Consider the following 26539-nt stretch of genomic DNA (forward strand, 5'->3'; position numbering starts at 1 on the left):
AAGCCTCACTCTAGCTCCAAATGTGACCACTAGGGTGAAAGTAGAGACAGAGCCAGAAGGAACCAAATGTAGCGGCCGCCCAAAAAAAACATTCGCTCGACCTCTACTTTACTTTGTTCGGACTGACTTTTCCGTAGCAGTCTTTGCCCTGACACTGTAGTCAGATCAGAGCTGAACTTCCCCATTCTGGTTCCACCCAGATCTGCTGCAAATTTCTAGTGATGTGCAACTGCTCTCAATGTGCAGAATCCTACATGCCTTTGAGCCTTCACCCCTCCCTGGCACAAACCTATGAGTTGCTGACACTACTTGATATATGCGTACAGTTCAGGAGAGAAAGAGATTTGACAGAAATAAAAAGGCACATATTTTACATTCTGAAATATGCTTAATAAAACAACCAAGCAAGAGAATAACAATAGCAGTTTTATAAGATACAAGATTCACAAGCCATTTTTCATGAGGTTTTTTTATTTTCCGCATGTGGAGTAAATTATTGCATGTTCCATATTTTGAAAAATTGAAAAGGGAATACAATGTTAGCCAGCCAAAATTAAAATGAATTTGATAACATGGTACCCTCTTTCCAAGTTATGATTACGTGCAAAGTTATGACCAAGAAAAGTGAACACACATTCACTTTAATCCACCCATTAAACACATGGACTTAAAACAGTAGCTGATGCAATCCTTAGAATACTCCCAGCCAGTTACGGATAACCATTCATCAGCAAGCATGCAGTTAGTTACCATGTACTGCATGCTAAGTTGATTTAACACGTATTGACCTGCAAATTAATACGCATTAAATTGATAAGTGTATATTAAGGTTTTAAGGGGAAAGGGAAATGGGACTTGACATGCCACCTTTCTGAGGTTTTTGCAACTACATTCAAAGCGGTTTACATATATTAAGTTACTTATTTTGTACCAGGGGCATTGGAGGATTAAGTGACTTGCCCAGAGTCTCAAGGAGCTGCAGTGGGAATTGAACCCAGTTCCCCAGAATCAGAGTCCGCTGCACTAACTACTAGGCTGCTCCTCTACTAGCAACATTCCATGTAGAAGCCTGCCCTTGCACATCACCAATGCGGCCGTGCAGGCTTCTGTTTCTGTGAGTCTGACATCAGAAACAGAAGCCTGCGCGTTGCTGATCTGCAAGGGCAGGCTTCTACATGGAATGTTGCTAGTGACATTCCATGTAGAATCTCAAATAGTAGCAACAGAATCTCAATAGTAGCAACATTCAATCTAGAATCTCCAATAGTAGCAACATTCCATGTAGAATCTCAAATAGGGAAAGGGAACTGGGACTTGACATACCACCTTTCTGAGGTTTTTGCAACTACATTCAAAGTGATTTACATATATTCAGGTACTTATTTTGTACCAGGGGCAATGGAGGGTTAAGTGACTTGCCCAGAGTCCCAAGGAGCCGCAGTGAAAATCGAACTCAGTTTCCCAGGATCAAAGTCCACTGCACTAACCACTAGGCTACTCCTCCGCTTAAGGTGACATGAAAAAGTTTTTATTAAAAATAAACCAAAGAAGTACCTGAAAATTGGAAGAAAAGACCAAATGAATCGCAGACTTTTTTTCCCCTGTGCATATCCATAGAAGCCACACACGTCTATCTGTTTCCTGTAAATTCATTGTGGACATCCTGAAAACCCAACTGGCTGAGCATCTTCCAATGACTTGGTTGAGAATCAGTGAGTTAAGGGTTTGTCAGATACCGGTACTATGTTCAACCAATGAATAGTGGATTTGGATTTTAGATTTAATTACTTGACATTCCACATCCAAGCTCAAAGTGAATTACATATTCAAATATAGTAGCTATATCCAGCCTCATAAAGATCACAATCTAAGGGCTCTATTTGCTAAGCATTTTCCCCCAGTAGCAAAATGGGTGTAAACATTTAGTAAATAGGCCCCTAACTTTCTACCTGAAGAAAAGGAGGAGGATGTGATTTGCCACAAGTCACAAAGAGTGTTGGTGGAAGCAACCAGATTTGAACTGAGACTTTCTTGTTTCTCAGCCTACTCCTAACCAATCTACTGCTCATGCTCGAAGTTAGACACACTGAGCTCATAAAAAGAGTATCTAAAACCAAATCAAGGGCAATTACTGGAGAAGGAAACATTCACCAACAGAAAATGGAACTTAAAAATACATAATAACATGTTAAATGCAGTCAAGCCTTTTCCTGCATATCTGTTTTGCTCTGAAATGAATTCAGTAGAGGAGGTCATGACTTAATAAGATAGAGAAGCAGACAGTGGTCCACTGACTTTGTGAGTAGTGCTGTATGAGACAGAGAAGCATAAAGGGAGCAAATGAAGGTCATGCTATCATCTTAGATCATCAACAATTCTATAAGTGGGCACCCCAAATTGCGCAGAGTGTGCCTATTCTATATCAGAACATGGACGTCCTGACTCCATTATAGAATACAGGTGTAACCTGGTATCAGCATGCATAAATAACATTTAGTTGCCTGCAGCTATACCAACTCTAGACTGGCGCAAGGGCAACCACCTAATTGCGGAAAGGAAAGGGGGATAGGATCTGATATATCACCTTTCTGTGGTTACAATCAAAGTGGTTTACATATTATAGACAGGTACTTATTTTATACCTGGGGCAATGGAGGGTTAAGTGAAGGTAAGCTAGCCCTGCCTCTGTCCACCCCCTTGCAAATACATGCTATGCAAATTAAACGGGTATTTTTGGAATAGCGCCTAGGCATCCTGCTGGCTGTTACGCACACATATGTATATAAGTATTTGTATTCTACTCATTTACATAGTTAATGCATACATTAATATGGATACCTAGATTACAGAATTTTCCTTTTTAGGTTTCTTTTCAAATTATTACTACTACTACTACTACTTAACATTTCTAAAGCGCTACCAGGGTTACACAGCGCTGTACAATTTAACACAGAGGACAGTCCCTGCTCAAAGGAGCTTACAATCTAAAGGACAAAAAAAGTGCAGTCAATCAAATTGGGGCAGTCTAGATTTCCTGAATAGATGAATAATGGTTAGGTGCCGAAAGCAACATTGAAGAGGTGGGCTTTGAGCAAGGATTTGAAGATGGGCAGGGAGGGGGCTTGGCGTATGGGCTCTGGGAGTTTATTCCAAGCATAGGGTGAGTACAAATCCATGAGTAACAATAATGAAGAGTCAGCAGGTGTCCTCAAAGCCAATATCAAAGACAAGTATAGGCTGGGGTGTTCCCAATTTACCCAATTGCATGCAGGGACTTGTAGTTCTGATTTCCCATTGCATTTCCTTAGAAAAGCAAAACTATAAATCTCAGTAGGCACTGGGATAAACCTTGGAGTGGATCAACTTTTCTGGCAACCTTAGATGAAGCAGTGTTCAAAACCCGTAAACAGTAGTGGTATAACAGCACTGAGTATAGGTACAGCTAGGACTATGTGGAGATTACACTGTACGTTCTCTTAAATCACATTCTGTGACTGGCTTCATAACTACTTAATTCACAATGATACATCCAACATAGGCACAAGGCATACAAATCCACTTACCATCATCAGCGTCCGTGACATTGAAGCCAAGAATAGTCGATCCTACAGGCAAATTTTCCATCACAGATGTACTAAATAAGGCCATGGCGAATACGGGAGGATTGTCATTTATATCAAGTATGTTGAAGTAAACTTTCACAGTACTGAACTGTTTGCCACCATCTTCCGCATGAACAGTCAGGATATAAAACTGCTGCGCTTCATAGTCCAATGCACGAGTCAGGTTAAAGACTCCAGTAACAGGGTTCAAGAAGAATATACTGTCTTCATCATCTTCACTTACAATGTACGTAATTTCGCCGTTTGCACCAGAGTCGTCGTCGGTGGCCAAAATAGCTGCTACGATAGATCCTGCAAGTATATTGAAAGCATAACATTTAGGAAGAAAATCGATGCAACAAATAAAAAGTGAAAAGTGAGATTTGGAAGACATCAATTATGTACTGATCATAGTAACATATAGTAACACAATAGATGACGGCAGAAAAAGACCTGCACGGTCCATCCAGTCTGCCCAACAAGATAAACTCATATGTGCTACTTTTTGTGTATATCTTACCTTGATTTGTACCTGTCCTTTTCAGGGCACAGACCGTATAAGTCTGCCCGGCACTATCCCCGCCTCCCACCACCGGCTCTGGCACAGACCGTATGAGTCTGCCCAGCACCATCCCCGCCTCCCGCCACCGGCTCTGCCACCCAATCTCGGCTAAGCTCCTTAGGATCCATTCCTTCTGAACAGGATTCCTTTATGTTTATCCCACGCATGTTTGAATTCCATTACCGTTTTCATTTCCACCACCTCCCGCGGGAGGGCATTCCAAGTATCCACCACTCTCTCTGTGAAAAAATACTTCCTGACATTTTTCCTGAGTCTGCCCCCCTTCAATCTCCTATCATGTTCTCTCGTTCTACCTCCTTCCCATCTCCGGAAAAGGTTCGTTTGCAGATTAATACCTTTCAAATATTTGAACGTCTGTATCATACTGATTAGTATTTCAAAAGTTCAAATAGAAGGAGAATAAGAAAACAAAATTAACATTTTCATATATTCATAAAGAAGTATGTGTGGGGTGCAGTATAAAACTGAGAATTGCTAAAGGAATGTTAAATTATAACAATTTAATATAATGAACACTTTTAACTTCTGTGTCTACTGTATATGGTAGTGGTTACAAACATTTGAAAGATTACATGATATCTACACAGTTGATATAAACATGAAAAAACATCTACTATGTCACTGTGAAAGAGGCAGCTATATGGAGTGGAGCTATTTCTTCCACATATGCACATCGACACGTTTTAAACAGGATCCGTTGAGAAAATGAGAAAGGATTTACTTCTTTTTTTAAAACAGGCATGTGTTTCCTAGTAGTTTTCTACTACACAAATGGAGTGTGATTCAATCTAACACGTGTCACGTCTAAATGATCTTGAATTTCTAATCATAAAAAGAGGGAAACACTACTGCAAATAAATACTTGACCAATAAAACATGAAACCCACACTTTTTATTTCAGACTGAGCTTTTACTTCTTGCAATGACTGTAATTTATAACAGCATTCAATTTCTTGAGTTTCATCAACTCGAGTATAAAAAGCAGGCCAAAAAAGGCAGAACAGCTGTAAACAAGGTGCTGTACCAAATGCGGTATCCAAGGAATAGTTGGCTTTCATCTGATTGCAAACTAGCAGTAGGTTATTTCATATAGTCGGTCAAACAAGTGAAGCCTTTCTTTTGGGAATAACATTGGAAACAACAATCTCTCTTGGTTCAATGTGTTATCAAAGCAACTGGAATTCTGACAACGGCTGTGGTTAGTGTCACTAGCTCTCAACACTTCAGAATGCAAGATAAGTATAATAAAATTGTCTTTATTATTTTCTCTCTCTTCCTGGCTTCATCACCATCAGCCTCAGCCAAGCAGTGGTATTCAATAACAAGAAAGTAGTTCTGGATCCTTCTTGGAGACCACAACTTTCACCGCTTAAAGGACAGTTACCATCAACTGACGCTGTAAATATCCCTCGGAAAGGTAAATCTGCCACATGCCCCAAAAGAGTGAAGCATGTAATGCTACAGAGTGGCACCATTTTCTTCTGTAGAATGATGTATGTTTTATCAGGCAATAGCGGCATAATTATGCAGTAAAGTTCTATAAAAAAAAACATAGTAGATGACGGCAGAAAAAGATCTGCACGGCCTATCCAGTCTGCCCAACAAGATAAACTCATATGTGCTACTTTTTGTGTATACCTTACCTTGATTTGTATCTGTCATTGTCAGGGCACAGACTGTAGAAGTCTGCCCAGCACTAGCCCCGCCTCCTCCCACCATCTCTACTACATTAAAAGCAGGAAACCGGCCAAAGAGTCGGTTGGGCCGCTGGACGAAAATGGTGTTAAAGGGGCGATCAAGGAGGACAAAGCCGTAGCGGAGAAATTAAATGAATTCTTTGCTTCGGTCTTCACCGAGGAGGATTTGGGGGGGACACCGGTGCCGGAAAGAATATTTGAAGCGGGGGAGTCGGAGAAACTAAACAAATTCTCTGTAACCTTGGAGGATGTAATGGGTCAGTTCAGCAAGCTGAAGAGTAGTAAATCACCGGGACCTGATGGTATTCATCCCAGAGTATTAATAGAACTAAAAAATGAACTTGCGGAGCTACTGTTAGAAATATGCAATCTGTCCCTAAAATCGAGTGTAGTACCGGAAGACTGGAGGGTAGCCAATGTTACTCCGATTTTTAAGAAGGGTTCCAGAGGAGATCCGGGAAATTATAGACCGGTGAGTCTGACGTCGGTGCCGGGCAAGATGGTGGAGGCTATTATTAAGAATAAAATTGCAGAGCATATACAAAAACATGGACTGATGAGACAAAGTCAGCACGGATTTAGTGAAGGGAAGTCTTGCCTCACCAATCTAATGCATTTTTTTGAGGGGGTAAGCAAACATGTGGACAATGGGGAGCCGGTTGATATTGTATATCTGGATTTTCAGAAGGCGTTTGACAAAGTGCCGCACGAAAGACTCCTGAAGAAATTGCAGAGTCATGGAATCGGAGGTAGGGTATTATTATGGATTAAGAACTGGTTGAAAGATAGGAAGCAGAGAGTAGGATTGCGTGGCCAGTATTCTCAGTGGAGGAGGGTAGTTAGTGGGGTCCCGCAGGGGTCTGTGCTGGGTCCGTTGCTTTTTAATGTATTTATAAATGACCTAGAGATGGGAATAACTAGTGAGGTAATTAAATTCGCCGATGACACAAAATTATTCAGGGTCGTCAAGTAGCAGGAGGAATGTGAACGATTACAGGAGGACCTTGCGAGACTGGGAGAATGGGCGTGCAAGTGGCAGATGAAGTTCAATGTTGACAAGTGCAAAGTGATGCATGTGGGTAAGAGGAACCCGAATTATAGCTACGTCTTGCAAGGTTCCGCGTTAGGAGTTACGGATCAAGAAAGGGATCTGGGTGTCGTCGTCGATGATACGCTGAAACCTTCTGCTTAGTGTGCTGCTGCGGCTAGGAAAGCGAATAGAATGTTGGGTGTTATTAGGAAGGGTATGGAGTCCAGGTGTGCGGATGTTATAATGCCGTTGTATCGCTCCATGGTGCGACCGCACCTGGAGTATTGTGTTCAGTACTGGTCTCCGTATCTCAAAAAAGATATAGTAGAATTGGAAAAGGTACAGCGAAGGGCGACGAAAATGATAGTGGGGATGGGACGACTTTCCTATGAAGAGAGGCTGAGAAGGCTAGGGCTTTTCAGCTTGGAGAAGAGACGGCTGAGGGGAGATATGATAGAAGTGTATAAAATAATGAGTGGAATGGATCGGGTGGATGTGAAGCGACTGTTCACGCTATCCAAAAATACTAGGACTAGAGGGCATGAGTTGAAGCTACAGTGTGGTAAATTTAAAACGAATCGGAGAAAATTTTTCTTCACCCAACGTGTAATTAGACTCTGGAATTCGTTGCCGGAGAACGTGGTATGGGCGGTTAGCTTGACGGAGTTTAAAAAGGGGTTAGATAGATTCCTAAAGGACAAGTCCATAGACCGCTATTAAATGGACTTGGAAAATTCCGCATTTTTAGGTATAACTTGTCTGGAATGTTTTTACGTTTGGGGAGCGTGCCAGGTGCCCTTGACCTGGATTGGCCACTGTCGGTGACAGGATGCTGGGCTAGATGGACCTTTGGTCTTTCCCAGTATGGCACTACTTATGTACTTATGTACTTATGTACTACTCAACATTTCCAAAGCGCTACCAGACTCACGCAGCGCTATACTGCCACCCAATCTCGGCTAAGCTTCTGAGGATCCATTCCTTCTGAACAGGATTCCTTTATGTTTATCCCACGCATGTTTGAATTCCGTTACCATTTTCATCTCCACCACCTCCCGCGGGAGGGCATTCCAAGTATCCACCACTCTGTGAAAAAATACTTCCTGACATTTTTCCTGAGTCTGCCCCCCTTCAATCTCCTATCATGTTCTCTCGTTCTACCTCCTTCCCATCTCCGGAAAAGGTTCGTTTGTGGATTAATACTTTTCAAATATTTGAACGTCTGTATCATATCACCCCTGTTTCTCCTTTCCTCCAGAGTATACATGTTCAGGTCCGCAAGTCTCTCCTCATACGTCTTGTAACGTAAATCCCATACCATTCTCGTAGCTTTTCTCTGCACCGCTTCTATTTTTTTTACATCCTTCTCAAGATACGGCCTCCAAAACTGACATCCTGCACCAGACTCACAGAAACAGAACGAAGACTTGCAGATCAGCCAGCGAGGTCCTCTTCTTCTGGTTCAAGACTTTGTTCTGTTTCTGTGAGTCTGACGTCCTGCACGTACAACGTGCAGGACGTCAGAAACAGAACGAAGCCTTCGAGGGAAGAAGAGGACCTCGGCTGGTGGGGATTGGGGTCCCCCGCCAGCAAAGGTAGCCCATGGCAAAGGTGGCGGCTGTGGAGGGTTGGCGGCGGGAAGGGGGGGTCGAGAAGGTAGGTGGCGGGAGGGGGGTCGTCAAAGTTGGTAGCGGCAGCGACGGGGGTTGGCGGCACCAGGGGGGAGCTAAAATGTGCCCCCTCACCTGGGGCTCTGGACCCCCCTCCCGCCGAAGTCTGGCTACGTCCCTGCTACACAGGAAGCGCTGAGTGCTCCCATGTTAACTGCAGCCAGGTGCCGTGCAGTAATTGGCATTTTAACGAGAGAACTGCATATTAAACAATGACACCGGGATGGGGACATGCTGTTAACTGTGAGGACAGGGACAGAGCCCACGGGGATGGGGGACAAACTGTCCTTGTGTCATTCTCTAAAAGCTTGAGACTAGCCTTGAACAGGATTCCAACTAGATGGAACAGCTTCTATAAAATGCTAGTATCAATAGGTAAAAACTTAACACATCTTAGACAACTGGCAACTGAATTTCAATGATAAACTGCAAATGTTGCTTTTGGATATAAATGGAGCACTGTTAAATGACTTCATTTCTGTCTTGTCTGCCTTTGATGTGGCAACAAGAGTCTTGTCTGCTGATCATACTCCTACATCTGCAACGTCCTTCTATCAAGTGCTCAGCTGCTCAAGCATCTTACTGTTACTGCAACAGTTACTGGCATCAAGGAACATTTTCAACACTTAACTGACACTTATTTTCCTGTTTATCCACTACAGAGTTGGATCTCTTCTACACCCACATCTGAAAGATAATCCAGTTATCCTCCCAAATTATATAAAAAAACACAGGCAACTGGGACTTTGAGAAGGTTGTACCAAAGGAAGATCGAAATAGAAGGCTCAAGTCCATCAACATCAACAGCTCAGGATCCTCCACAATACACATTCCCAGAAAGTGTCACATCGGTGGAAGAGCCCCCCTCCAAAAGAATGAAAATGGATGTTAGCAGTTTTATGGAACAATGCCTCCTTTGAAGGCTATTGTTAATGAACTGGACTGTTATTTATGTTCCAGTGATGAAAACAATGATCTTTTGATTTTTTGGAAAAACAAGCAAAAGTGCTAACCAAAACTGGCACAACTTACACAGGGGATCCCGTGCATTCCTGCTACCAGCACGTCTTCTGAGAGGACATTTTCTATTGCAGGAAGGACTGTGGAAGACAGGAGATTTAGACTCTCTTAATATGAATGGAGTTGATGTTTGTTTTCTACAGGAGATGCATCTTAATGGTGCTGACTCTCTTAAGTTGCAGGATGGCTGGGTCATGTCTTTTGCCATTATTCTCCTGCTTGCAAAAGAAGGGAGGTGTGGCTATATTGATCAGATGTGGAACCAATATCACTGTGCATAATCACCACTCGGATGTACATGGAAGATGGTTGCTTTTGGAGGTGAGAATGAACAATACTCATCTGTTGCTGCTAAATGTCTATGCGCCCTCAGTTGGAGAAAAGGCGTTTTTTTCAAGGGCTTCAAACTCTGTTTTTATCTGCTGCTTCAGTGCATATCATTATCACTGGCAATTTCAATCAGGTGCTAGATCTCATACTAGACAGACAGGGCGGATGGCACTAACAAACCCCTTCTTGCTTTTGCTGAGGAGATGGGCTTGGTTGATGTCTGGCGACTCTATCACCCTAATGGGCACAAATGTACTTTCTGTTCCCATCATTCACTTTCCAGGATCAATTTTTAAAAAAAAATTTCTAAAGCACTGCTCCCCTCTGTAACGCATACCTCTATTGATGACATTAACATTTCTGACCATACAAGGATTAAGTTATCTCTTTTGGCGATGACTCTTGAACAGGTTAGGACTCTATGGCAGTTCAGTAATGCTTTGCCTTCTGAAATGGCCTTTTTACAACATATGTCAACTGCCATTTCAGATTATTTTACATTTAATGACCCTGCACCTGTGTCCCAGGTGATGAAATGGGATGCTTTAAAAGCTATTTTAAGAGGGGATAGTTTGCTATATATTAACAAGCAGCAGAAGAGGCAACTAGAATTGTTGGAACAAGAAGTCCATCTTGCTGAAGGTGACCTACTTCAATATTGGACTTCAGTTAACCTTAATAGGTTTGACAAGGCTAAGTACCAATATAATGCTCTTTTCAGTTCTATGAAATATTTTCTTAACAATCCACATTTTATGATCTTCTAATCAGGCTGGAAAGGTGCTGGCAGCTTTTCCCAAAGGACGGAAACACAGGGAATGTGTTGGGGCTATACGACACCCCAATGGGATGCTTCTTACTGTGCAGAATGATATATTACATCAGTTTGTAGAGTTTTAGCAAACTTTCTTTACTTCTGAAAGCCCTGCTTCCTTAGATCTCCTTGATAATTTTTTTAATACGTTGCAGTCACCTAACCTTGATGAACATGCTAGGACTAAGTTGGAGGGCCCCATTACTGATATTGAAATTGCAGCCGCATTCAAACAGATACAAAATGGTAAGACCCTTGGCATGGATGGATATAGGATGGAATTATACAAAGCTTTTCAAGCGTTGCTGTCTCCACAGTTATCCCGTACATATCAGTCCATCCTGGAGGAAGGTTCTTTTCAGGGCACAATGAATGAAGTTATAATGATCGTGCTCCCCAAACTGGGCAGGGATCCCTTGGATGTGGCCTTGTCGCTTATCAATGTTGACGCTAAATTATATGCTAAGATCTCGGCTCTACGTCTGACTACCTGTATACCTCATTAATCCAGATCAGACCGAATTTGTGGCATGTAGACACTCTGAAAATAACACCAGATTATGTTTTCAGTTGCTCCAAATTACTAAGAGTTTGAATATACCAGCCTTCTCAGTGTCTTTGGATGCCAAGAAGGCCTTTGATAGGGTTGAATGGCCCTATATGCTGAAGGTTTTTGCTTGGAGGAGGATTTTTGTGCTATGGTTAAAGCATTGTACACTGCATGGTTAAAAATTAACAACTGTTTGTCTAGTAAATTTGTGCTACAGGGGGGTACACAACAGGAATGCCCCCTGTCACTGACTCCTTTTCGATCTGGCACTTGAGCTTTTGTTGCTTGCTATTCAACAGACTCCAGATATAAAGGGTATACTGTGGCAGGGGTCTGCTTCAAGTACTCGGCATATGCTGACAATGTACTTCTGTATCTAACTGATCTACAGACTACTTGTTAGATTTGATTACCCACTTTGGGACGTTTGCTGGATATAAGGTCAATTGGACAATGTTGGAGCTCATGTATCTTAACGTCTACTGTGTCAAGGGTCTGTTCACCTCCTTTCCGTTCAAATGGCAAGAAGTTGAGTTCAAATATTTCGGTATTCAGATCTGCCAAACTGTGCAGGCAACTGAGAAGAATATAACTAAGACTGAGCTTCTTATCTTTCCCCCTAAACCCCTCTCTCCTCTTTCCCCATTCTCTGACCCTGTGGATAACATTCTCATCCTCCCTGTCTCATCAGTTTGTAAACTTGGGGTCACCTTTGACTCCTCTCTTTTCTTTGCACATATCCAACAGACTGCTAAAACGTGTCATTTCTTTCTCTATAATATCACCAAACTCAGTGGCGTTCCTAGGGTCGCTGACACCCGGGGCGGATCGCCGATGTGCCCCCCCCCCCAGGTGCAACGCAACCCCCCTGCGAAACGACGGACCCCCTCCCCCCCGGGTGCATCTTTACCAGCTGTAGGGGTGCCGCGCGTCTGTCGGCAACACTCGTTCCCTGCTCCCTCTGCCCCGGAACGGGTTACTTCCTGTTCCGGGGCAGAGGGAGCAGGGAACGAGCGTTGCCGACAGACGCGCGGCACCCCCCCCCCCCCCAGCGGCGAAACAACGGAACCTTTTCCTGGCGAAATGACACCCCCCCGGGTGCATCTTTACCTGCTGGGGGGGTGCTGCGCGCCTGTCGACTTCACTCGTTCCCTGCTCCCTCTGCCCCGGAACAGGAAGTAACCCATTCCAGGGCAGAGAGAGCAAGGAACGAGTGAAGTCGACAGACGCGCGGCACCCCCCCCCCCCCCCCCCCCAGCGGCGTGCACCCAGGGCGGACAGCCCCTACCCCCCCCCCTTTGGTACGCCACTGACCAAACTTCATCCATTCCTTTCATCCCTTCCTTTCTGAACACAATACCAAAACCCTTATCTACGCTCTTATCACCTCTCGCTTAGACTATTGCAACTTTAGTTCTGCTTCCTACTGAAGCTAGTACCTCTTGTCATATGCTGAACACCTCTTGGGTAACAGATGTCCTCAGAAGATCACTCATTTCAAGCTAGAGGAAGAGACCACACAGAAAGCCCACAGAGTACTTCTCTGCTTCCAAAGAGGACTCCAGAAGAATAAAATCTGGATCTAAGATATCCTCTAGCAACCTACTACTACTACTAATTATCATTAGCAAAAATATGTCAGACAATATCTTCAGAAGGCAACAGTCTTTGCTTACTGTAGGAGGCTTTGAAAAAAAGGTGTTTTAAAAAGTTAATACTTCTTTTTAAAATTTAGGACCCTGTTTACTAAGCTGTGCTAAGGGTGCACTACCATTTTAGCAGGCGCTAAAGACACCCATATATTCCTAGCGTTTAACGCACGCTAATTTTAGCTAAAAATGCTAGTGCGCCTTAATAAACAGGGCCCTTAATATGGGGTTGGTAATAGTAGCTTTTAATGTTTGTGTGTCAAATTAATGCCTGTACTGAAATCACCGCAACACCATACTTGGAGCCATATTCTCGAAATGATACTAGAACCTCTGATCCCATTATTGAAATACTAATGAAAAGATTATTACAAATTACAAAGTTAAACAATAAAAAAAGGGGGGGATTATTAAACAGACACTGTTTCCAAAATTAGTCTATTACAAGCTATTATAGGATTCTCATTTGCAGTATTATGATTTAAACAAAATCCGCAACAACCTGGTTGGGGAACGATCCAGCTTATGTGGTTTATTGACTTAAAAAATAAAATAACAAGGAGAGGAGCTTAATCAGTGACCATTAGTAGCCGATGCCCCTTAGGGCTCTGTCTTTCTTTGTGTGCTAGAGTCAGTGCAACATATACGCTTTCCTTTTTCATCAGGATCAGGCATAAAGGGAGCGAAAGGCAGTTTATTGCTTACCTGGTGCCGTATCCTCTGGTACGTCAAATGAATACACCTGTTTAGAGAATTTGGGAATGTGATCATTCACATCGCTAACAGTGATGTTAATCCTCATGTCTGAAGACTGCAGGCCATCATCAGCTCGCACCAGCAGGGAGTATTTGGAGCGACGTTCCCTGTCCAAGCGTTTGGTAGCTATCAAATCACCAGATTCAGGGTCAATACGGAAACTGTCATCAGCACCACTTATGATTGTGTACGTGATGAGTGCATTCGCCCCCTATATTGATGTAAAAAGATAATGAAATTAGATTAATCATTAGATCATTTCATCTTTAGCCAAAGACTTCCTTATAACATGTAATTTTCAACTGAGTAGTTAGCTCAGTTCCACAAGGTGCTCCCTTATCCTCTATAAACATCTTCCTATACTCGCTGGGTCTGGAGCTAAGCACAGAAGGCTTTGTTACTTATAGCTAGACTAATGACATCACAGTATTGATTCCCGTCAATTTTTCTAGGATTCAAACAATGCTGTTTATGGAACAATGTCTAACTCTAAATAGCTCCTGGATGCTATGTTACAGATTAAAGTTAAATACCAGTAAGACTAAGGGAGCCTTATAATAAGATTAGCCGTTAAGCCCGCTAAAACATGCAAGGTTGTTCGTTTTTAAAAATGTAATGAAAGAGCAAAAGGAAGAAATAAAAGTTGAGGGGCGAGATTTTTGTTGTTGTAAATTTAATAATTCTCACCTCCATCCATCCATGACCAGCAACCCTGCTCTCTCCCCTGCCCTCCCCCCATGTCCAGCAACCCTCCTCTCCCCCCTGCCCTCCCCCTATGTCCAGCAACCCTCCTCTTTTCCTTGGCCTCCCCCGTCCACCAACCCTGCTCTCTCCTCTGCCCTCCCCCCATGTCCAGCTACCCTCCTCGCCGCCGCTCCCTCCCCCCTCCTCGCCAGGCCCCCTGCACTGACATGACAGCGCCTCTCACCTCCGTGTGAGAGCGCTGCAGGCAGCAGAAGATCGATCTTCTGCTGCCTGCAGCACTTTCACACGGAGGTGAGAAGCACTGTCATGTCGGTGCAGGGGGCCCGGAAGGGAGGGGGGGGGAGCGGAGGCAACGTCAGGGAGGGGGGTAGAGGTTGGTGCTTCGGCGACCTCGGGGAGGGTGGTGGAGGGGGTAGTGCCGGCGGCAACCTCGTGGGGGTGGAAGCGGCAGCGTAGTTAGGGGGCCCGGCACGGAGGGGGGCAGGAGCCGCGGCGGTGACGTTGGAGAGGGGGGGGGTGGAGGTTGGTGCGCCGGCGACCTCGGGACATCGGGCTCTCAAAGGCGGTTCCCACGGTGGACTCTGAGGCCGTCCGGTTCTCAGAGAGGGGGGCTGCTGCTGCTCTTTCTGCTGTCTCCCTCCCCTTAGCAACGCACATAGCCTCCGTCGGTGGAAGGGGCGGGACAGCGACGCCGGCAATGGATCACTGAACGTTTGGCCTGTACTGCTGGTGGAGGCGAGGCATGGACTTTTGCTAACGTTCGGGCTCTATTGCGCATTTGCGGGTGAGCCGGTCCACGCTCATTTATATAGAATGATGCGGTAAAAGGGGCACTGCACTAGCAGCAGCAGCCGTTTTTGCTGCGCACCAGGGCCCCTTTTACAGCAGCGGGGGAAAATAACTAAAAATGAAATGGCCGTGCGGTAAGTTTGTACTTACTGCGCAGCCATTTTGGGTGGGAGCACTTCCTACCACCCATTGAGGTGGCAGTGAGGGTTCCTGCGCTAACCCTGCGGAAATATTTTTTCAATATTTCCACTAGCACCGGAAACTGCGCTCGCTGGGGATGGAACTACCACCGGCCCCTGCATTGGGCTGGAGGTAGATCCGGGTTGCCACGCGGCAAACCTTTAGTAAAAGGGCCCCTAAAGTTCTACTGCTGAATAATGATCCTGATCCACAATTAGATCAAATAAGACAAGATATGAATTATCTCCAGAAGTTAAAATCTTGGATGGGGGGGGGGGGGGGGGTCCATATACACCAAACTCTTTCTTTAGAACCACAAAAAACTTAATGAAAAGTGTTTTTTTTTCTTTTAAAGAATCTGAGACATATAAGAAGTTCGTTCAACTTGAGCAGTTCAGGCATTGCTTCTAGCCAAATTAAACTATTTGGGTGCTTCTAAACAAATAATTTGCAGATTACAATCTATACAAAATACTGCAGTTAGACTCATTATTTCATTGAAAAAGAACAATAGAATCTGGTGTTGCTTTGCTGAACTCCATTGGTTACCAATAGAGGCGAGGATTCTGTATACATTTTCTTGCCTATTATATAAGATTTTTAAGAGGTGAATGCCCTGCTTATATTATAGATCATTTGGAATTTATAACTAATAACAGAGAAACAAGATCTTGTCAAAACTGGCTTTTTGTTTTTCCAACAATCAGAGGACTAAAGAAATTCAAATTATATAGTAACATAGTAGATCATGGCAGAGAAAGACCTGTACGGTCCATCCAGTCTGCCCAACAAGATAAACTCATATGTGCTACTTTTTGCGTATACCTGACCTTGATTTGTATCTGCCATTTTCAGGGCACAGACCCAGCACCAGCCCCGCCTCCTAACCACTAGCTCTGCCACCCAATTTTGGCTAAGCTTCTGAGGATCCATTCCTTCTGAACAGGATTCCTTTATGTTTATCCCACGCATTTTTGAATTCCGTTACCGTTTTCATCTCCACCACCTCCCGCGGGAGGGCATTCCAAGCACCCACCACTCTCTCCGTGAAAAAATACTTCCTGACATTTTTCTTGAGTTTGCCCCCCTTCAATCTCATTTCATGTCCTCTCGTTCTACCGCCTTCCCATCTATGGAAAAGGTTCGTTTGCAGATTAATACCTTTCAAATATTTGAACGTCTGTATCATATCACCCCTGGTTCTCCTTTCCTCTAGGGTATACATGTTCAGGTCAGCAAGTCTCTCCTCATACGTCTTGTAATGCAAATCCCATACCATTCTCGTAGCTTTTCTCTGCACCGCTTCTATTTTTTTTACATCTTTCGCAAGATACGGCCTCCAAAACTGAACACAATACTCTAGGTGGGGCCTCCCCAATGACTTATACAGGGGCATTAAAACTTCTTTTCTTCTGCTGGTCACACCTCTCTCTATACAGCCTAGCAACGTTCTAGCTATGGCCACCACCTTGTCACACTGTTTCGTCGTCTTCAGATCCTCAGATACTATCACCCCAAGATCCCTCTCTCCGTCTGTATATATCAGACTCTCACCGCCTAACACATACATCTCCTGTGGATTTCTATTCCTTAACTGCATCACTTTGCATTTCTTCGCATTGAATTTTAATTGCCAAAACTTAGACCATTCTTCTAGCTTCTGCAGATCCTTTTTCATGTTTTCCACTCCCTCCACTCTGTCACAAATCTTAGTATTGTCCGCAAAAACTTTACCTTCTAACCCCTTGGCAATGTCACTCACAAATATATTGAACAGAATCGGCCCCAGCACCGATCCCTGAGGCACTCCACTACTCACCTTACCCTCATCCGATCGAATTCCATTTACCACCACCCTCTGGCGTCTGTCCATCAACCAGTTCCTAATCCAGTTCACCAAAGCGCCTCCTGTGGGGAACTGTGTCAAAAGCTTTGCTGAAATCTAAGTAGATGACGTCCATAGCACGTCCTTGATTTAATTCTCCTGTCACCCAGTCAAAGAATTCAATGAGATTCGTTTGGCATGATTTACCTTTGGTAAAACCATGTTGTCTCAGATCTTGCAACTTATTGGCTTCCAGTAAATTCACTATCCTTTCCTTCAGCATCGCTTCCATTACTTTTCCAATAACCGAAGTGAGGCCTACCGGCTTGTAGTTTCCAGCTTCTTCCCTATCATCACTTTTGTGAAGAGGGACCATATCCGCTGTTCTCTACTTGCAATACAAGTTAACTTGCAAAACAAGCTCACATGGTCTGAAATTCTTTTCTTTTACATATTAAAATTAAAGAAATCGTCCTGAAAGTTAAGAAGAATTTGAACACGCACTAACCATGTACAAGCCCATAATATTCCTATGGACGTCTACATGATTAGCGTGTGCTAATTTTTAGTGCGAGTTAAAAATATTAGCACGTTTTTCTCAACAGGGCCCATAGCTTTTAATGAATTCTTGACGATATCATTCTCTAAAATCTTTTGTGTGTGTAGTTGATTTTCTTTCTGTTAATTTTTCCCAAGAAATAGTCTTGGCCTCTTTTACTTGATGGTAAATCGCTCTGAACCAGGCAGTTGCGGTATAGGAATTTATTATGTGTACAGTAACAATGTAAAGTCAGTGCTTTCTTGGTTTCAGGTGAGTGAGGAAATAGTTTACTAGAACAGCTGCTGGAGGCAGTGGCGCACCAAGGGGGGGGGGGGGCGGTGGGGGCGGTCCGCCCCGGGTGCACGCCGCTTGGGGGGGGGGGCGCGCGCCTGTCGAGTCTTCGTTTTCATGCTCCTTCTGCCCCGGAACAGGTTACTTCCTGTTCCGGGGCAGAGGGAGCATGGAAACGAAGAGCCGACAGGCGCGCAGCACCCCCCCCCCCCCAGCGGCGTGCACCCCGGGGGGAGGGTTCTTTCGCCAGGGGGCCTCGCTGCACCCGGGGGGTTACTTCGCCGGGGGGGGGGGGGTCTCACTGTTCCGGGAGGGGGCGCTGCACCCAGGGGGCAGGGCGCATCTGCGATCCGCCCCGGGTGTCAGCGCCCCTAGGAACGCCACTGGCTGGAGGTATTTAGAATCAGAGTGCTCCAGGGTTCAGTATGATTTACAAAAGAATTAGCCTCCCTATGGCCAATTTGGTCATTCCAACAGAACAAAACCAGCATCAGAAATAGCATCACGTACTGAAAAATAAATTCTTGTATATTATTCCAGGCATTTACTGAGAGGATTGTGGATAGAGACCATGCAAGTAAATCTACTACAAAATAGCTAAAGAGATAACTTTTTGTTTTAGAGTGGTGAACTAAAAGTCCTGACCTATGCCCTACTAAAATGTTGTGGCAAGACCTCAAAACAAGCTATTCGTGAAAAGAGAGCCTCAAATGCCACAGAGTTGAAATAGGCCAAAATTCCTCAAGGATATTGTGCGAGACTGATCAATATTTGAAGTAATTTCTGTTCAAGAAGGATTCACATATGTTTTCACATAAGGGCAATTACACTTGAATTTTTTGTTGCATATTATAAGAACATAAGCGTTGCCATACTGGGACAAACCGAAGGTCCATCAAGCCCAGTATCCTGTTTCCAACAGTGGCCAATCAAGGTCACAAGTACCTGGCAAGATCCCAAAACAGTACAATACATTTTATGCTGCTTACTCTAGAAATAAACAGTAGATTTTCTGAAGTACATCGTATGGACTTTTATGCAAACATTTTTAAAACCCTGCTAAGCTAATGGCTTTTAACACATTCTCTGGCAACAAATTCCAAAGTTTAATTACACTTTTGAGCGAAGAAATATTTTCTCCAGTTTGTTTTAAATTTACTACTTAGTAGCTTCATTGCGTGCCCCCTAGTCCTAGTATTTTTGGAAAGGATTCAATTCTACCCATTCCACTCCAGTCAGCATTTTATAGACCTCTATCATATTCCCCCTCAGACACCTCTTCTCCAAGCTGAAGAGCCCTAGCCGCTTTAAGCTTTTCCTCATACGGAAGTCGTCCCATCCCCTTTATCATTTTCTTCACCCGTCTCTGTACCTTTTCTAATTCCACTATATCTTTTTTGAGATACAGAACTACACACAGTATTTGAGGTGCGGCCGCTTCATGGAGCAATACAAAGGCATTATAACATTCTCATTTTTGTTTTCCATTCATTTCCTAATAATTCCTAATATTCTATTTGCTTTCTTAGCCACCGTAGAATAAGTAGCAGACGGTTTCAACGTATCATCAACGGTGATAACTAGATTCTTTTCCTGGGCGGTGATTCCTAATGTGCAACCTTGCATTACGTAGCTATAGTTCGGATTTCTCTTTCCCACATCAAATCACTTTGCACTTGCTCACATTATTTATTCAATTGGGTTCTCTCTTTTTTTTTTCTGGATTTATAGTGGGACCTAATCATGTTTTGATTATAAATTATGCTAAAATACACAATCATCCTAGGAGGGGTTCACAAACATTTTCTCATATGTACACGACTGCAATGTTTCACTGAAATTCTGTTTTTCTAGTAGAGGCCTTTGCAAAGAAAACAGCTGTTGGCTTGGGGAATGTGAACGAAACGGATTACAGAGGTACTAAAACCAGTATCAATGTAAGCTGTTTCAAACTTGGGACATAAATTTTGTTGTTCATGCCCTTTAATTCAAGCAGAACTTCAGTAGGTAATAAATTTGAAGTTACGGTACTTCCAACCAACACTATAAAAGACTAAGTTGAGAACTCAGCAGCTAGAACGGTCACTCCATGTGGCAAGATTTGTAGAGTTTTATATATCCTGTTGCAAGGTCTCCATTTACTTACATTACCCCCATGTTTAAAGTACATGAATCACTTTATTATGTCACATAGCAGCCATAAATAGGCTTTTGAATATACACAGACAATTTTTCACACAGAAAAAAAAATCCCTAGACTATGCAATCTGCAACTGGACTCCGCTTGACCCAATCACTGGCAGTTAACCTTTGTCACTGCTGTATGTAATGGGCCGCTTGTGGTGTTGAACTGATGATTTGCGTCACGGCCGGGAATGGGAACATATTTTGTCAGCTCTCCTCCAGTACCTTTGAATCCAAAGTGGGCCTGACTTAAAAATTAGTGCAGAGTACTGGTCTAGGTAATAAAATTACAGATTTGCAAGCTGGTGAAACCAGATCTAGATATTAGAGATGTCACAGAAAAATGGTTCAATAAGTCCCGTGACTAGGATACAGCCTTATCAGACAATATTATCATACTACTACTACTATTTGACATTTCTAAAGCGCTACTAGGGTTACGCAGCGCTGTACAATTTAACATAGAAGGACAGTCCCTGCTCAAAGGAGCTTACAATCTAAAGGATAAAATGTACAGTCAGACAAGTAGGGGGTCATCAAAATGGGCAGTCTAGATTTCCTGAAAGGTATAAAGGTTAGGTGCCGAAAGCAATATTGAAGAGGTGGATTTGAGTAAGGATTTGAAGATGGGTAGGGAGGGGGCTTGGCGTAAGGGCTCAGGAAGTTTATTCCAAGCATTGGGTGAGGCGAGGCAGAATGGACGAAGCCTGGAATTGGCGGTGGTGGAGAAGGGTACTGAGAGGAGGGATTTGTCCTGTGAGCGGAGGTAACGGGTGGAGAGGTAATGAGGGGCTGCAGACTGACTGCATTTGTAGGTAAGAAGGAGAAGCTTGAATTGAATGCGGTATCTGATCGGAAGCCAGTGAAGTGACTTGAGGAGAGGGGTGATATGAGTATATCGGTTCAGGCGGAAGATAAGACGTGCAGCAGAGTTCTGAACAGATCGAAGGGGGGATAGATGGTTAAGTGGGAGGCCAGTGAGGAATAGGTTGCAGTAGTCAAGGCGAGAGGTAATGAGAGCGTGGACGAGAGTTCGGGTGGTGTGCTCAGAGAGGAAAGGGCGAATTTTGCTGATGTTAAAGAGGAAGAAGCGACATCATCAAGAAAGATAGAGGAGGCACTCACTGAGTAAGGTCTGAAAAGCGAACCACACTGCTTGTGGGCATCGCTTCTAGCAATTTTGCCTTGCAGGTGAAGCAGCATCAAAACCCCAGCTCGACCTGCACCATAGCTCCAGAAATGGAAAAGACCAAACTCTTCAAAGGCCCTTATCTGGTACCAGGATCTGCTAACTGACAGGGACACTCAGCAGCACTAATCGAATACTGCTGCTAAAGATTTCCTCTGACCGCCTCAGTACTATCCAAATAGTACCAGGGCAGTCTGTAAGTGGAGCTTGGGGCAGAGCCAGAGGTTATCTGGTTAGACCTGTTCCTCGCCAAATCCAAAGGCCATTATTCCATCCTCATCCTCCTCGACTTATCCGCCGCCTTTGATACCGTCAATCATAATTTACTTCTTGACACACTGTCTTCATTTGGGTTCCAGGGCTCCATCCTCTCCTGGTTCTCATCGCATCTTTCCCAAAGCACCTTCAGAGTATCTTCTAATGGCTCCTCTTCCACCCCCGTCCCGCTCTCTGTTGGGGTTCCTCAAGGATCTGTCCTTGGACCACTTCTCTTCTCGATATACACCTCTTCCCTAGGCTCGTTGATCTCATCACATGGTTTCCAGTACCATCTCTATGCCGATGACACCCAGCTTTACCTCTCCACTCCCGACATCACAGTCGAAACCCAGGCCAAAGTTTCAGCCTGCCTTTCCGACATCGCTGCCTGGATGTCCAACCGGCATCTGAAATTGAACATGGCAAAGACTGAGCTCCTTATCTTTCCACCCAAACCCTCTTCTCCTCTTCCCCCACTTTCCGTCTCTGTTGACAACACCCTCATCCTCCCCGTCTCTTCAGCACGCAATCTCGGAGTCATCTTCGATTCCTCCCTCTCCTTCTCTGCCCATATCCAGCAGACAGCTAAGACCTGTCGCTTCTTCCTCTATAATATTAGCAAAATTCGCCCATTCCTCTCTGAACAGACCACCTGAACCCTCGTCCACTCGCTCGTTACCTCTCATCTTGACTATTGCAACCTTCTCCTCGCTGGCCTCCCGCTTAGCCACCTATCCCCCCTCCAATCTGTCCAAAATTCCGTCGTACGTCTTATCTACCGCGTGAACCGATACTCTCATATCACTCCTCTCCTAAAGTCGCTTCACTGGCTCCCAATCCACTACCGTATGCAGTTCAAGCTTCTCCTATTGACCTTCAAGTGCACTCAATCTGCTGCCCCCCATTACCTCTCTACCCTCCTCTCCCCGTATGTTCCCACCCGTAACTTCCGCTCTCAGGACAAATCACTCCTATCTGTACCCTTCTCCACCACCGCTAACTCCAGACTCCGCCCCTTCTGCCTCGCAGCACCTTATGCCTGGAACAGACTTCCTGAGCCCATACACCATGCGCCCTCCCTGCCCATCTTCAAGTCCTTACTCAAGACCCATCTCTTCTCCCTTGCTTTTGGCGCCTAACCACCTTCCCCATTCCTGTTACCTACACTGACTACGTAGCATGTTACCATTAGATTGTAAGCTCTCTTGAGCAGGGACTGTCCCTCCCCGTGTTTAAACTTGTACAGCGCTGCGTAACCCTGGCAGCGCTATAGAAATGCTAAGTAGTAGTAGTAGATGATACTCAGACCAGTAATTGGATATATTTAAAAGGCTGTCGTAATGCTAAAGAGGTTAAGTTCTCTTCAGCTTGGAAAAGAGACAGCTGAGGGGGGATATTAAGGTGGTCTACAAAATCCTGAGTGGTATAGAACGAGTACAAGTGATTCGATTTTTCACTCTTTCAAAAAGTACAAAGACCATCAAATTACATGGAAATACTTTTAAAACAAATATAGAGAAGACATTTTTTCACTCAGCAAACAGTTAAGTTCTGGAACATAACTGCGCTTACAAAAGATTTGGACAAGCTCCTGGAGGAAAAGTCTATAGTCTGCTATTGATACAGACATGGGGAAGCCACTGCTTGCCCTGGGATTAGTAGCATGATATCTTGCTACTATTTATTTTTATTTATTTATTTTTGTTTCATTTGTACCCTGCGCTTTCCCACTCATGGCAGGCTCAATGCAGCTTACATGGGGCAATGGAGGGTTAAGTGACTTGCCAGAGTCACAAGGAGCTGCCTGAGGTGGGAATTGAATTCAGTTCCTCAGGACAAAAATCCACCACCAGCCCTTGCAGATCACCAATGTGGCCGTGCAGGCTTCTGCTTCTGTGAGTCTGACGTCCTGCACGTACATGCAGGACGTCAGACTCACAGAAACAGAAGCCTGCGCAGCCTTCTACATGGAATGTTGCTAGTGGAATAGCAACATTCCATGTAGAATCTCCAATAGTAGCAACATTCCATGTAGAATCTCCAATAGTATCTATTTTATTTTTGTTCCATTTGTACCCTGCGCTTTCCCACTCATGGCAGGCTCAATGCGGCTTACATGGGGCAATGGAGGGTTAAGTGACTTACCCAGAGTCACAAGGAGCTGCCTGTGCCTGAAGTGGGAATCGAACTCAGTTCCTCAGGACCAAAGTCCACCACCCTAACCACTAGGCCACTCCTCCACTGTTGCTACTATTGGAGATTCTACATGGAATGTTGCTATTCCACTAGCAACATTCCATGTAGAAGTCAGCCCTTGCAGATCACCAATGTGGCCGCACAGGCTTCTGCTTCTGTGAGTCTGACGTCCTGCACGTACGTGCAGGACGTCAGACTCACAGAAACAGAAGCCTGCGCAGCCTTCTACATGGAATGTTGCTAGTGGAATAGCAACATTCCATGTAGAATCTCCAATAGTAGCAACATTCCATGTAGAATCTCCAATAGTAGCAACAGAACCTCAAATAGTAGCAACATTCCATATAGAATCTCCAATAGTAGCAACATTCCATGTAGAATCTCCAATAGTATCTATTTTATTTTTGTTACATTTGTACCCCGCGCTTTCCCACTCATGGCAGGCTCAATGCGGCTTACATGGGGCAATGGAGGGTTAAGTGACTTGCCCAGAGTCACAAGGAGCTGCCTGTGCCGGGAATCGAACTCAGTTCCTCAGGACCAAAGTCCACCACCCTAACCACTAGGCCACTCCTATTTGAGGGGCTCTTTTACTAAGGTGCGCCAAAAAAATGTCCTGCGATGGTGTAGGCGTGTATACTGGATGTGCGCAGGTCCGTTTTTCAGCGCACCTGGAAAAAAGGCCTTTTTTTGGGGGGGTGGCTGAAAACATGTCCATTTTCGGCCTGAGACTTTACCGCCACCCATTGACAAGAAAAGATGGAATCAAAGGATATCTGTATGAAGAGCAAGTCAAGCAGGGACGTTTCAGGCTGGACCTACAAATTATCTGCTGGTTGATTACAGTTCAGACTCAACAGCCAGTCTGCTAAGCGGTCTGTTCCATACCCAGTTGAATTTCAGATATCATCTAATCCTACCGAGCTTCTCATTTTCCCCCCCAAACCCACCTCCCCGCTCCCCCCGTTTTCTATTTCTGTTGATGGCTCTCTCATTCTCCCTGTCTCCTCAGCTCGAAACCTTGGGGTCATCTTTGACTCTTCTCTCTCCTTCTCTGCTCATATCCAGCAGATTGCCAAGACCTGTCGTTTCTTTCTTTACAACATCCGTAAAATCCGCCCCTTTCTTTCCGAGCACTCTACCAAAACCCTCATCCACACCCTTGTCACCTCTCGTTTAGACTACTGCAATCTGCTTCTTGCTGGCCTCCCACTTAGTCACCTCCCCCCTCTCCAGTCGGTTCAAAACTCTGCTGCCCGTCTCGTCTTCCGCCAGGGTCGCTTTACTCATACTACCCCTCTCCTCAAGACCCTTCACTGGCTCCCTATCCGTTTTCGCATCCTGTTCAAACTTCTTCTACTAACCTATAAATGTACTCACTCTGCTGCTCCCCAGTATCTCTCCACACTCGTCCTTCCCTACACCCCTTCCCGTGCACTCCGCTCCATGGATAAATCCTTCTTATCTGTTCCCTTCTCCACTACTGCCAACTCCAGACTTCGCGCCTTCTGTCTCGCTGCACCCTACGCCTGGAATAAACTTCCTGAGCCCCTACGTCTTGCCCCATCCTTGGCCACCTTTAAATCTAGACTGAAAGCCCACCTCTTTAACATTGCTTTTGACTGGTAACCACTTGTAACAACTCGCCTCCACCTACCCTCCTCTCTTCCTTCCCGTTCACATTAATTGATTTGATTTGCTTACTTTATTTTTTGTCTATTAGATTGTAAGCTCTTTGAGCAGGGACTGTCTTTCTTCTATGTTTGTACAGCGCTGCGTATGCCTTGTAGCGCTATAGAAATGCTAAATAGTAGTAGTAGTAATGCAGTTGTCATTCTCTTATTTCTAGTATAAAGCTCATTACAGCTTCAAACAGCAAGAGCTTTTATCAAATGATTTCAGGCTTAGCCAGCCCTAGTTTTGCATGAATAGATTTCTGGTTTCAATGTTGCAAATAAAACCAGAACTACAAATTCTGACAAGCCATGAGGAAAAGTTAGGACTGCATTATTCTGTTCTGTCGAAGCCAAAACCAGCTGATAACACTTCTAGCACTTTGGCCTAAATAATCTGAAATGCCTTCCACAATGCACAGCAATGACAGAAGCTGGATGGGACTCGGGTGGGTGGAACAGAGCAAGAGATAGATCGTACTCAGGAGGGGTGGGAGAGGGGAACAGAGCAGAAGAACTGGACTTGGAAGAACTGGGATTTGGTGAGAATGTACTGGGAGGAAAAACAGGGAATTATGGACAGGTGAGACTGAGTAGAAATTTGGAAGATATAGTGAGGGGTGTGTGTTAGGGAATGGTGATACTGATGGGAATTTTGATAAGACAGGCATGAGTTGGGAATATGAGTGAGCATATGAAATGAGGATAACAGAAAGGGGATGAAGTATGGGAGATGTTGAGACAATAGTGTGAATGACTTGGAGAAATGAAGAGAGGATGAGATATTGCTTTCACCATATTCTCTCTGGCAACAAATTTCAGAGTTTAATTATATGTTGAATGATCAAATATTTTCTCTGGCTTGTTTTAAATTTACTATTTAATAGCTTAACTGTATGCCCCTAATCCTAGTATTTACTCTTTCCACAAATACTAGGACTAGGGGGCACACAATGAAGCTGCTAAGTAGTAGCTCTGGAATCTGTTGCCAGAGAATGTGGTAAAAA

The 26539-nt window shown here is 44.3% G+C and overlaps 1 protein-coding gene across 1 annotated transcript in view; it reads right to left on the bottom strand.

Moving 5' to 3' along the window:
- Nucleotides 1-26539, bottom strand: part of FAT4 (FAT atypical cadherin 4) — a 399251-nt gene that overhangs the window by 146109 nt on the left and 226603 nt on the right. The window contains exons 3-4 of the mRNA XM_030191762.1: nucleotides 13651-13912; nucleotides 3564-3914 (exon numbers count right to left, since the gene is read on the bottom strand). Of these exons, the coding sequence (XP_030047622.1) occupies nucleotides 3564-3914; nucleotides 13651-13912 (613 nt within the window). The remainder of the gene's footprint in view (nucleotides 1-3563; nucleotides 3915-13650; nucleotides 13913-26539) is intronic.

This window comes from Microcaecilia unicolor, chromosome 2 (genome assembly GCF_901765095.1).
Source record: "Microcaecilia unicolor chromosome 2, aMicUni1.1, whole genome shotgun sequence".
In the NCBI taxonomy this organism is placed as follows: Eukaryota; Metazoa; Chordata; class Amphibia; order Gymnophiona; family Siphonopidae; genus Microcaecilia; species Microcaecilia unicolor.